The sequence below is a fragment of the Salmo salar genome, chromosome 05, assembly GCF_965601325.2.
Source record: "Salmo salar chromosome 05, fSalSal1, whole genome shotgun sequence".
NCBI lineage: Eukaryota > Metazoa > Chordata > Actinopteri > Salmoniformes > Salmonidae > Salmo > Salmo salar.
The window spans coordinates 84,119,125-84,130,000 of NC_138295.1; the positions used below are offsets into that span (position 1 = coordinate 84,119,125).

General features: G+C 42.2%; 1 protein-coding gene across 2 annotated transcripts in view; it reads right to left on the reverse strand.

Annotated features, from left to right (window-relative positions):
* Window positions 1-2,859: 2,859 nt before the first annotated feature.
* Window positions 2,860-10,876, reverse strand: part of fhod3b (formin homology 2 domain containing 3b) — a 260,469-nt gene continuing 252,452 nt past the window's right edge. For both annotated transcript variants that reach the window (XM_082975790.1, XM_082975791.1), the window contains 4 exons: window positions 9,428-9,451; window positions 7,218-7,413; window positions 6,800-6,967; window positions 2,860-6,430 (listed from right to left, as the gene is read on the reverse strand). In XM_082975790.1, the coding sequence (XP_082831916.1) occupies window positions 6,348-6,430; window positions 6,800-6,967; window positions 7,218-7,413; window positions 9,428-9,451 (471 nt within the window). In that variant the 3' untranslated portion in view covers window positions 2,860-6,347. The remainder of the gene's footprint in view (window positions 6,431-6,799; window positions 6,968-7,217; window positions 7,414-9,427; window positions 9,452-10,876) is intronic.

Sequence of the window (10,876 nt, forward strand, 5' to 3'; positions counted from 1 at the left end):
ACCCTCTCTGTTGGTTAGCCTTGTCCCATACCCTCTCTGTTGGTTAACCTTGTCCCATACCCTCTCTGTTGGTTAGCCTTGTCCCATACCCTCTCTGTTGGTTAGCCTTGTCCCATTCCCTCTCTGTTGGTTACAGGGGCGAAAATCTGATATCAACTTTGGAGGGGACAATTACATGAAATATTCTCAAGAGCAATTCCTGAGGGGGACACCAAAAGTAGTGCTGTAACACATAGCCTACATTGTAATATGGTAAATGTATATTGAGGAACCAAAGAAATAAGGTGTTTGCCGTACTCCTAACTACCGGTACCCAAAACTACACAACTAATCACAACAGCAATACCATTGCCTTTAACAAATCTTAGTTCAGTCACCAGTTTAAATTGAGAGTGGGGGTATCCATGGCATTTTCCAATTATGTTCCTATTTTACAAGTCAAAAAAATTGAGAACCTTTCATAATGTTGCCAAACAAAGACTCAACAAACTTACCTGAGACTCCCTGTCTCTGCCAGTCTGTCCCTGCATATCTGTCCCCAACTCTGCTGTCTGTGTGCCATCTGTTGCCTGCTCTGCCTAATGACATCATTGTGAAACATTTCCATTAGAATTTCATTTCTTTCTTATGAACATTTTATCAACTAGTCTTTGAGATATTAGGCTACTAGGGTTCTTACTATGCGTTTTGGTGTATTGAAAAATACTCTGATGTCCGTCTTTTATTTTTCTGCCATTTTTCTACCTGGCTGGCTGGCTGGCTACACACACACTGTGTAGGTTATTTACAGTAGGAGATGGGCTTCTATCATCTTCAATCATTCTATTTGGGCTTCGATCTAAAAGGTAGCTAGCAAATGTGAAACGGATTAAAATGACAAGAGTTGACAGCTGTATGAGTTCACCATTTACACAACATATGCTGCAACCTTTTGTAATTTTAATAGTTTGTTTCATATTGGCTGGCTTCCAACAATAGCTGAATTTGCAAAGCTAGCGAGCACCAATTCAGTTTCAGTGGTGTTTGCTATAATCTTTGCTACCTGGGTTAAATAAAGGTGAAATAAAATAAATAAATAAAAGTTCACTTGCGACAATTTAGCTTTTGCAACGAGACCATTAAATATATTTAAGACAATGTTAGAAGAGAGTGTAGTTCTGTTCAGTTTGGATTTCAGTTTATCGCTAACCTTATCACAGGGACTTTGAAGCACTAACTTACATCATCTGCATGCTGATTCCATCTTTGACGACGCCACATAAATGGAATAGGTACTAGCTAGCTTAATAGTTAATATTTGCGTGCTAGCTCTGCATATTCAGCTAGTGTGTGTGCGCGATTGACTGAATGAACCTCACGGCAGTTACGTAGCATGCTAAGGAACTGGCAGTGGATCAAACCATTGTGAGGCAAAGGGTGGGGGGGTTGCAATCTTTTGAAACTTAAAAACGCGCTATTAAGTGTCTATAATCAGCACAATTGCGTTCATTGCGTATTATTAATATTATTTAAATTACATAGTTATGTTTCAGTGACATATTGGGGGGGACAAATCATATTTTTCCCAGGATGGGGGGGTCGTGTCCCCCCCGTCCCCCCCAGGATTTCCGCCCCTGGTTGGTTAGTCTTGTCCCATTCACTCTCTGTTGGTTAGCCTTGTCCCATACCCTCTCTGTTGGTTAACCTTGTCCCATACCCTCTCTGTTGGTTAACCTTGTCCCATACCCTCTCTGTTGGTTAACCTTGTCCCATACCCTCTCTGTTGGTTAGCCTTGTCCCATACCCTCTCTGTTGGTTAGCCTTGTCCCATACCCTCTCTGTTGGTTAGCCTTGTCCCATACCCTCTCTGTTGGTTAGCCTTGTCCCATACCCTCTCTGTTGGTTAGCCTTGTCCCATACCCTCTCTGTTGGTTAGCCTTGTCCCATACCCTCTCTGTTGGTAAGCCTTGTTCCATACCCTCTCTGTTGGTTAGCCTTGTCCCATACCCTCTCTGTTGGTTAGCCTTGTCCCATACCCTCTCTGTTGGTTAACCTTGTCCCATACCCTCTCTGTTGGTTAGCCTTGTCCCATACCCCCTCTGTTGGTTAGCCTTGTCCCATACCCTCTCTGTTGGTTAGCCTTGTCCCATACTCTCTCTGTTGGTTAGCCTTGTCCCATACCCTCCCTGTTGGCAGTGGTGGAAAAAGTACCACATTTTCATACTTGAGTAAAAGTAATGATACCTTAATAGAAAATGACTCAAGTAAAAGTGAAATTCACCCAGTAAAATCCTACTTGAGTAAAAGTCAAAAAGTATTTGGTTTTAAAAGTACTTAAGTATCAAAAGTAAATGTAATTGCTAAAATATACTTAAGTATTAAAAGTATAAATCATTTCAAATTCATTATATTAAGCAAACTAGACGGCACAATTTTCTTGTTTTTAATTTACGGATAGCCAGGGGCAAACTCCAACACTCAGACATAATTTACAAACTTAGCATTTGTGTTTAGTGAGTCCGCCAGATCAGAGGTAGTAGGGATGACCAGGGATGTTCTATTTAAGTGCGTGAATTGGACCATTTTCCTGTCCTGCTAAGCATTCAAAATGTAACGAGTATTTTTAGGTGTCAAATGAAATTGTATTGGTCACATGTAGTGTAGACAACTGTAGGCTACAGTGCAGCCAGGGGAACAGGGCTCCAGGTGAAACATCATTGACAGGAGTGAAAATGATGGACATGAATTCAGTATACTACATCAGATACAGTACAGGGCCAGACTACTAATAGTTGCTCTGGGATTATTACCAGAACACATTTAACAAAGAATCAGACGTTTGTTCCCCTCACACAACACAATTCACACAGAGTCTCTGAATGTTTCTTAAGAGACCTTTTATTGCAAGATGTTCATACATACAGTTGTTGTTGGAGGGGCGAAGACGCAAGAAAAGCTCACAGAGTCTGGATGTGTCCAAGTCCCACACTGACTTACAGTTCAGCAGTGGGTGAGAAGGAGATAATATAGCCAATCACAGAAAACATGGGTTTGCATCCCAAATGGCACCCTATTCCCTACACAGTGCACTACTTTTGGACTCTATGGGCCCTGGTAAAAAGTAGTGTACTATATGGTGCCATTTGGGATACACACCATGTTTTATTGAGTGCAATGTTTTACTGAGTGCAGCCTTTGACTGCTGAAGGTTCCATAGGAGTACTAGGGGCTGAAGCGTTACAAATTGCTTCATTTCAGATTGAGCCGACATATGCAGTGTTTACCATGAATGCAGTCTATGCTAATGCAGGAGCATTTTCAATCACGCTAAAACGCTGAACTTCAGCGATACAGATTGAATCCAGCCCTAGGTGGTTACATCGACCACTCCGTCTATCCTAATGTGTTTCAAGTCATGTGCAGAGGAAAAACAATAAAACATAACAAATGCTAAGCCTCTGAGCATCAAACCAAATGAATGTCCCTTTATCCATAACATAACGTGACACGCCACATCTGTAGATATTTCTTTTGGCTTGGTTTCACTTAAATTACAATTTCCATAGAATAACACTGCTTTGTTTAACCTATAATACACTATTCTATACAAAATACCAACAAGTCAAAGACATAAAACACATCGTTGTGACATTTACATCATTTTACAGCATTCTTCCCCCATTATTACTTTACATGTACTCAGAGTTACAATACTCAAAATGACCATCTGAGAAAAAGGCTGAAAGAATATAGTTTGTCGTTCTGTTAATGTTCTGGTTCTCCTCAATAAAAGATGCATGCTACAAATGGTGTATAAGGTGCAGGATAGTTTCATACCAAATTGTAAGTTCTCCATGAGAAAGACATATAGGTGTGTGACTGTTATGTTGTGGCGTGGCTTGTGTTGCTGCAAGCATATATTCTTTCATGTTTAGTCGACAATGGCTGTTTCCATCACAGTGAATGTTTGTGACTGTGTAGAATCATCATACAACTCTCTACACAATTCCAAATGTAAACTGGAATTATGCACTTTAAAAAAACTAGCTAGCTAGCTGACTGTAACCACTACACCTCAATAAAAGTCAACAGTGTAGGAAAGTTCAGATATAGTATATGCCCTAATTCTACATTAAGGCAAATGGAAACAACTAATATCTTTTTGTAGAACATTTTTTGTGACAAAACTGCTAAAATGGAAATATTGTCATTAGACAATCAGCTATAACCCTAGTTTAGTTGTGATTCAAAATAAAACTGCAATGCTCAAATGGAAGAGGAGAACTGTTTCCAAGACATAAAGCCATGGAACATAGTACTGAAATGTATTAATCTAGGAAAGAATGAAAACAGGAAGTCACAGCTGTTGAATTGAGCTAAGGAGGAAGTCCTTTCATTACACACAGTAACATTTTCTGTAACAAATATCTCCCTGAACATTACTGAATAAATAGACTTGTCTATAAAAGGCACTCATTCAGTTGAAGCTCATATCGTTTTTCTATAATAACCAATTATTAATCTCTTACTTTTAAAAAGAAATTCTTAAATGTTGCCTAACTCTTTGACACAGAGATTAAAGAGAGAGTATGTAAATGTAACTAGTGTAAATATATCTCCCTGTCAGTTCTAACACTCCACAATAAGTATGTCTCAACCATAGAAGAAAGGCTTTGCAGCGAACAACAGTAGCAGCTTGCGTAACACTGGTGTCATGCATGCAACACGTGTGTAATTGTAGGTACTAGGCAGGCCTATAGGCTAAAGCTGGAACATGTATGTTGTAGGTAGGCCTATAGGCTAAAGCTGTAACATTCGCTACGCGTGATTGACAGACGTCAGTCTGGACCCAGTAGCATCGTCCTGTCTGTACACTTGTCAGCTCACAGACTGTTCTGACCAAAGTTGATGACTCTGATATGCTATGTGTTTTTTAAAAGTGGAATCCAGTAATTGAATTGTATGTAGTAAATTATACCTTCCCTCTTAACACATCATGGTGTGTCCTCTTGGAATTCCAGTTTGTTCCATCTGTATAAAATCCAACTGAATCAACAACACGCAAAATTGGAAACATTTTAGTTTGCAAAAGTCCAAGGAATCTGTTTACTTTTCCTCCGAAATTAGAGCGTATAATCAATTGTGCTACTGTTTCATTACTGGTTCTATCTGGTGGATTCTTTAATTCATCTGATATCTGATTGGTACATCAGTGTGTGTCAAGGATTTCACCTTCCTTTCCTTTAAATATCCAACTTCTACATCCAGTGCAAATATTCCTTCTCTGAGCACCTTTTTCTCTCGCATTAAAGTATTTTAAAACCCAAAAAACTACCACAGTAGTATAGTAGAACAAAACAGCCTGTGGACACAGCCATTTTTTTTTTATATAAACAAAAAGTGTTCGAACTAAAAATACTGTCTGACACCAAGCCCAACACACATGCTCATCATAAGTGGGGATAGATAGCATCAATGCTAACGTCTTTAACACCAATGCTAACTTCTTTAGCATCAATGCTAACTTCTTTACTATTCAACTCCGAGGCCATTTTGGTTCAGACACATGTCCACAGTGATTCAAGCACTCGCGTGTCCCTCCCTTTAGAAGTCCTGAGGCTAAAGGTCTTCTTGTTAGGTAAGTCTCAGTTTGTATCGTTCAGTCATAGGGTGAATCTCAATTGAGGAAAAGGTTAGGGAGGAGGAACCTCAGATCTAGTCCTCCAATGCCTTGTATAGACAGGTGAGGATAGAAGTAATGAGGAATCAAGGAAATACAACTGAGATTCACCGCTAGTCATGTGGTCACTGTGGGCTTCATCAAGTGATTAAGACTTACAGTTGGGATGGGAGCTGTTCCTCATAGGCCTCAGCCTCATATTCAAAGGTTAGGAGAAACAACTGATTGGAACAACACGATTAAGAAACACTCAAGTCGGCACAGCAGCATAGTGTAGTGGTTTGGATGCTGAACTTTACCTGAGTGTGTGTGTGTGGAGCTGGGTCAGCTGGATCACTGAACCCCTTTAACTGCCCCTATACCAATACCACTTTGTTCCACTGAAAACCATCTATTATCCTGGATGAGGACCATATTCCTCATGGTCTCTTCCTGAACATTGTCTACCATCTTAACCAGGTGGCACACTGTGTCACAGCTACCTGCACAAACCACAGACAGAAAAGTGAGCTACAGTCATCATAAAGCTGAACCAGGGGAAAGACCAAGCTAAGCTATGGTGCAGCGGTTGACTGGCTGGCTGCATGAGCAGGGGTTAGAGGTCAGGGGTCAGTGAAGGGCGGGGCGGTAAGAGGTTTTCCCAAGGTGTCTGTGTGTGCTGTCGGATCCAGCTCTACTTCTCTTCCTGTCACACAGCCATCTCTGAACCACTGGACAACCCCAAAGCATTGGCCTCCTCTGGCGTCAGACCGCTTTTCAGTGTTCTTCTCACTGTAGAGAGGAAGAGGGGCAGGGAGACATAGAGAGACATAGAGAGAGACATAGAGAGACATAGAGAGACAGGGAGAGAGAGAGAGAGAGAGAGAGTCATGAAGAGGTTTAAATAGAACTGGATGTATTTACTGTAGCATTGTGTTATTGAACTGTATCACTCCTCAGGTGATGCTGGAAAATAAGATAGTGTGCATTAACACTGACAGAATGTCCACAATCAGATGTCGGGGCAGTTAAACCTTTGGCCTCACCACATCCAAAGCTAATGTAAGGATACTGTAAAAAGAAAAGTTGCAAATCTGATGTCAAACAAAGGCAACTCTTACTTCAAATATTTTGTTAGTGTAAAAAGGCCCTCTGACTCACGTGACTTGCGGTTGGCTCTGGACCTCTTCCTCTCGCGAGGCTCTGTCCGTGTCCTGGGCCCCTGAGTGGCTGACCTGACGATGCGCTCCATGATCTCATCTGCAGCGTCTGTCTCTGTGCAATTAGGTGGGTCTTCAATCACTGATGAGCCCCAAGGACCCACACGGCCTAGGAGAGAAGACAAGGATAGGAGAGAAGACAAGGAGAGAAGAGAAGGAGAGAAGACAAGGAGAGAAGACAAGGAGAGAAGGAGAGAAGAGAAGGAGAGAAGACAAGGAGACAAGGAGAGAAGAGAATGACAGACAGAATCAACCTCAGGTGTAGTGGAGCTGGCGGTTGTAAAAAAAAAAGAAAAAGTCCTTCAGAAGTTTCCCTTTTTTACAGGAGTTGTGTGAAGGTGGTGGTCTGTCAGACTGACCTGGTCTGCTGGCTCTGGTGCGTGAACGTAGGCCTGGCACGGTGGACGCTCCACTGTCACTGCAGCCCTGCAAGCTGCTCTTCAGCACTGCCTTCATGTTCTCATGCTCCGCTGCATCCTCTGCGTACTGCAGACCCTGCGTCAGCACGCCCTCCTGGCTTACACTCCCTGGGGCGCTACCGCCAAACTTTCCATCCTGTGGGGTGGATTAGGAGAGAAGAGCTAGGTTAGAGATGAAACTTCCTAAATCTATCTATGAAAATGGTTCAATTGGTCATCATGCTCTGGCACCATTAAGAGCACTCAATTAGAAAACAACTAGAAAACAACGACATACAAATCCATTCTGGGTTAATCACAGTTCTATACAGTATTCTCCTGACCAACAGCATGGGAGCTATATTTAAATGGTCACATGCTGCATGCACTTTTAAAAATTGTATCCCACAAACAGAGGCCATATTTATTTAGTATCTGTAACAAACAAACAAACAAACCAACAACACCCCCACCCCCCACAAAAACACACTGTCAAAAAACCATTCACCACAGGTCTTTGTCATAACTTATTAGTCATAAGTTAACATTACTTAGACCTAAGTTATCAGCGCTATGTGACGACCGTCTTATGAACCTTTACATCACATACAGTGAAGTAAAACCTAACCCTCTGTATTGAAACCTGTTGATTTCTTCCCTGTTGACGGTGATCGCCATCTTGGTTCCATTATAGAACAAACAGAGCTGTGTAAGCTGATTCTGGTCAGCAGAGTGAGGCTTCATCCCAAATGGAACCCTATTCCTTTTATAGTGCACTACTTTAGACCAGGACTCTGGTCAAAAGAAGTACACTATACTATATAAGGAATAGGGTCGCATTTAGGACTCAGACTCTCATGTGGACCTCATTGTTTTTTAAGAGATGAACCTCTGGTTCTCATGAGGTCTACTACCCAGGATTAGGTTCTATCAGGAAGTGCTTGTCTGTGGATTCTGACCCCCTGGGGTCTGGTTTGAGTTTGGCCTACCCTGCTTCCCTTGTCTGTGGACTTGCAGTGAACAGAACTTCCATAGCCTACCTTCACACACGCACGCACGCCTGCACGCACGCACACACACACACACACACACACACACACACACCCTAACACTTAACCTAACCCTAAACCTAACCTCAAACCCCTAACCCTAACCCCTAACCCTAACCCCTAATTCTAACCCTTAAGCCTTGTCTGAAATGTCCTTGTTTTACTATCCTTGTGAGATTCATCTCCTGGATCTGTATTCTTCTACCTAGTCTGATAACTACTACTGTAGCTGGTTCATCTAAACACAGTGTCAATACCTAGTCTGATAACTACTACTGTAGCTGGTTCATCTAAACACAGTGTCAATACCTAGTCTGATAACTACTACTGTAGCTGGTTCATCTAAACACACACTGTCAATACCTAGTCTGATAACTACTACTGTAGCTGGTTCATCTAAACACAGTGTCAATACCTAGTCTGATAACTACTACTGTAGCTGGTTCATCTAAACACAGTGTCAATACCTAGTCTGATAACTACTACTGTAGCTGGTTCATCTAAACACACACTGTCAATACCTAGTCTGATAACTACTACTGTAGCTGGTTCATCTAAACACAGTGTCAATACCTAGTCTGATAACTACTACTGTAGCTGGTTCATCTAAACACAGTGTCAATATCTAGTCTGATAACTACTACTGTAGCTGGTTCATCTAAACACAGTGTCAATACCTAGTCTGATAACTACTACTGTAGCTGGTTCATCTAAACACAGTGTCAATACCTAGTCTGCATCCCAAATAGCGCCCTACAATCCACTAGGATAGAGTGCCATTTTGGAGACACCTCTAGTATTCAGTAAATACTGTAAAGACTATAAATACTACATCTAGTAGATGTTTTTTAAACGATGCCGTTAGTAGAGTTACAGTCTAGTAGGAATCAATAACAACTCAATAACAACAAGGATTTGGCAGTAATGTTGGTTGTACAGGTGGCTGCATTAAAAATCACAGCAAGAAATACAGAGGACACACAACCAGAGAGAAATATGTCAACTTGATCGTGATTAAGAATTCTGGCCTTTGGTTCAAGGTTAGAGACATTACTACCACAGGAAGAATAACACACACACATGCACCTGTTCACACTTTCACACACACACACACACCCATACCTCACCATCCTCTTCATCCTCACTCTACAGAGGAAAGGGAAGAAGATGAAATGAAGAGGAAGACACAGAAAAGGAGATGTTATGAGATGTTCTGGAGGCGTCATAGTCAGACAGAAAGAGCAGAAATATGACCTCTGACAAAAAGAAGAATGAGGAATGTTCTATTCTGTAAATGAGGTTATCTAAAAACGGTGGTCGACTATTAACACACGTCTTGTCTTTTGTACGGTCCACAAATTCACCATTAGATATGACGACCACACAACTCCCTGTGAGATCAGCGTGATCACGCTGTGGGGCTAGTTATTTCTCCTGCAGGGACATCCAAAGGTTGGAATATTTCACACAGTGATTGAATTAGGGTGCTCTTGAACTGGAGGTGAACCCTACCAAGGACAACAGGCCCTGGAGCGCTGCTCCATCTCCCACCTACAGCAGGCTGCAGGCCCCTCTGGGCTGGAGGGAGTTTCATCATCACACAGGGAGGAGGGGGAGCAGGTGGAGGGGGCAGAGGAAGAGGAGAAGAGGGAAGAGGAGCAGGAGGAGGAGGAGGAGGGTGGGTAGAAGGAGGAGGAGCAGGAGTATGGGGAGAGGGGATCAGTCCTGCTGTTTTAGAATAGGATACATAGTAAACAGATCACTGATAATTGTTACAGTAACCAATCACTGTACTGGATGTGTGAAACTATGCTGATGTCATTGGAAATTAATGCGTTGTCTGGGATGACCAGTGGCCATGTGTTTGGAGAGTGAGCAGGTGGGTATGAAATCCTGAGGATGACAATGAGGAAGTTCAAAAAATAAATTGAGAGAGTCTCAGGTGAAGAGAACACAGGAGAAGACTGGAGAAGACATAAGAACACAGGAGAAGACAAGAGAACACAGGAGAAGACAGGAGAAGACATAAGAACACAGGAGAAGACAGGAGAATACAGGAGAAGACAGGAGAATACAGGAGAAGACAGGAGAATACAGGAGAAGACAGGAGAAGACATAAGAACACAGGAGAAGACAGGAGAATACAGGAGAAGACAGGAGAAGACATAAGAACACAGGAGAAGACAGGAGAATACAGGAGAAGACAGGAGAAGACAGGAGAATACAGGAGAAGACAGGAGAAGACATAAGAACACAGGAGAAGACAGGAGAATACAGGAGAAGACAGGAGAAGACTGGAGAAGACAGGAGAAGACTGGAGAAGACATAAGAACACAGGAGAAGACAGGAGAATACAGGAGAAGACAGGAGAAGACAGGAGAATACAGGAGAAGACAGGAGAAGCCTACAAAGGAAAAAGAGACCAGATGGGGAAAGGGACTAAAAGTGTTTAAATATACAAGGTCTGCGTCCCAAATGCCACCCTATTCCCTTTATAGTACACCACTTTTTTAGCAGAGCCCTGGTCAAAGGTAGTCCACTATACAGGGAGTAGGGCACCATTTGAGCCAC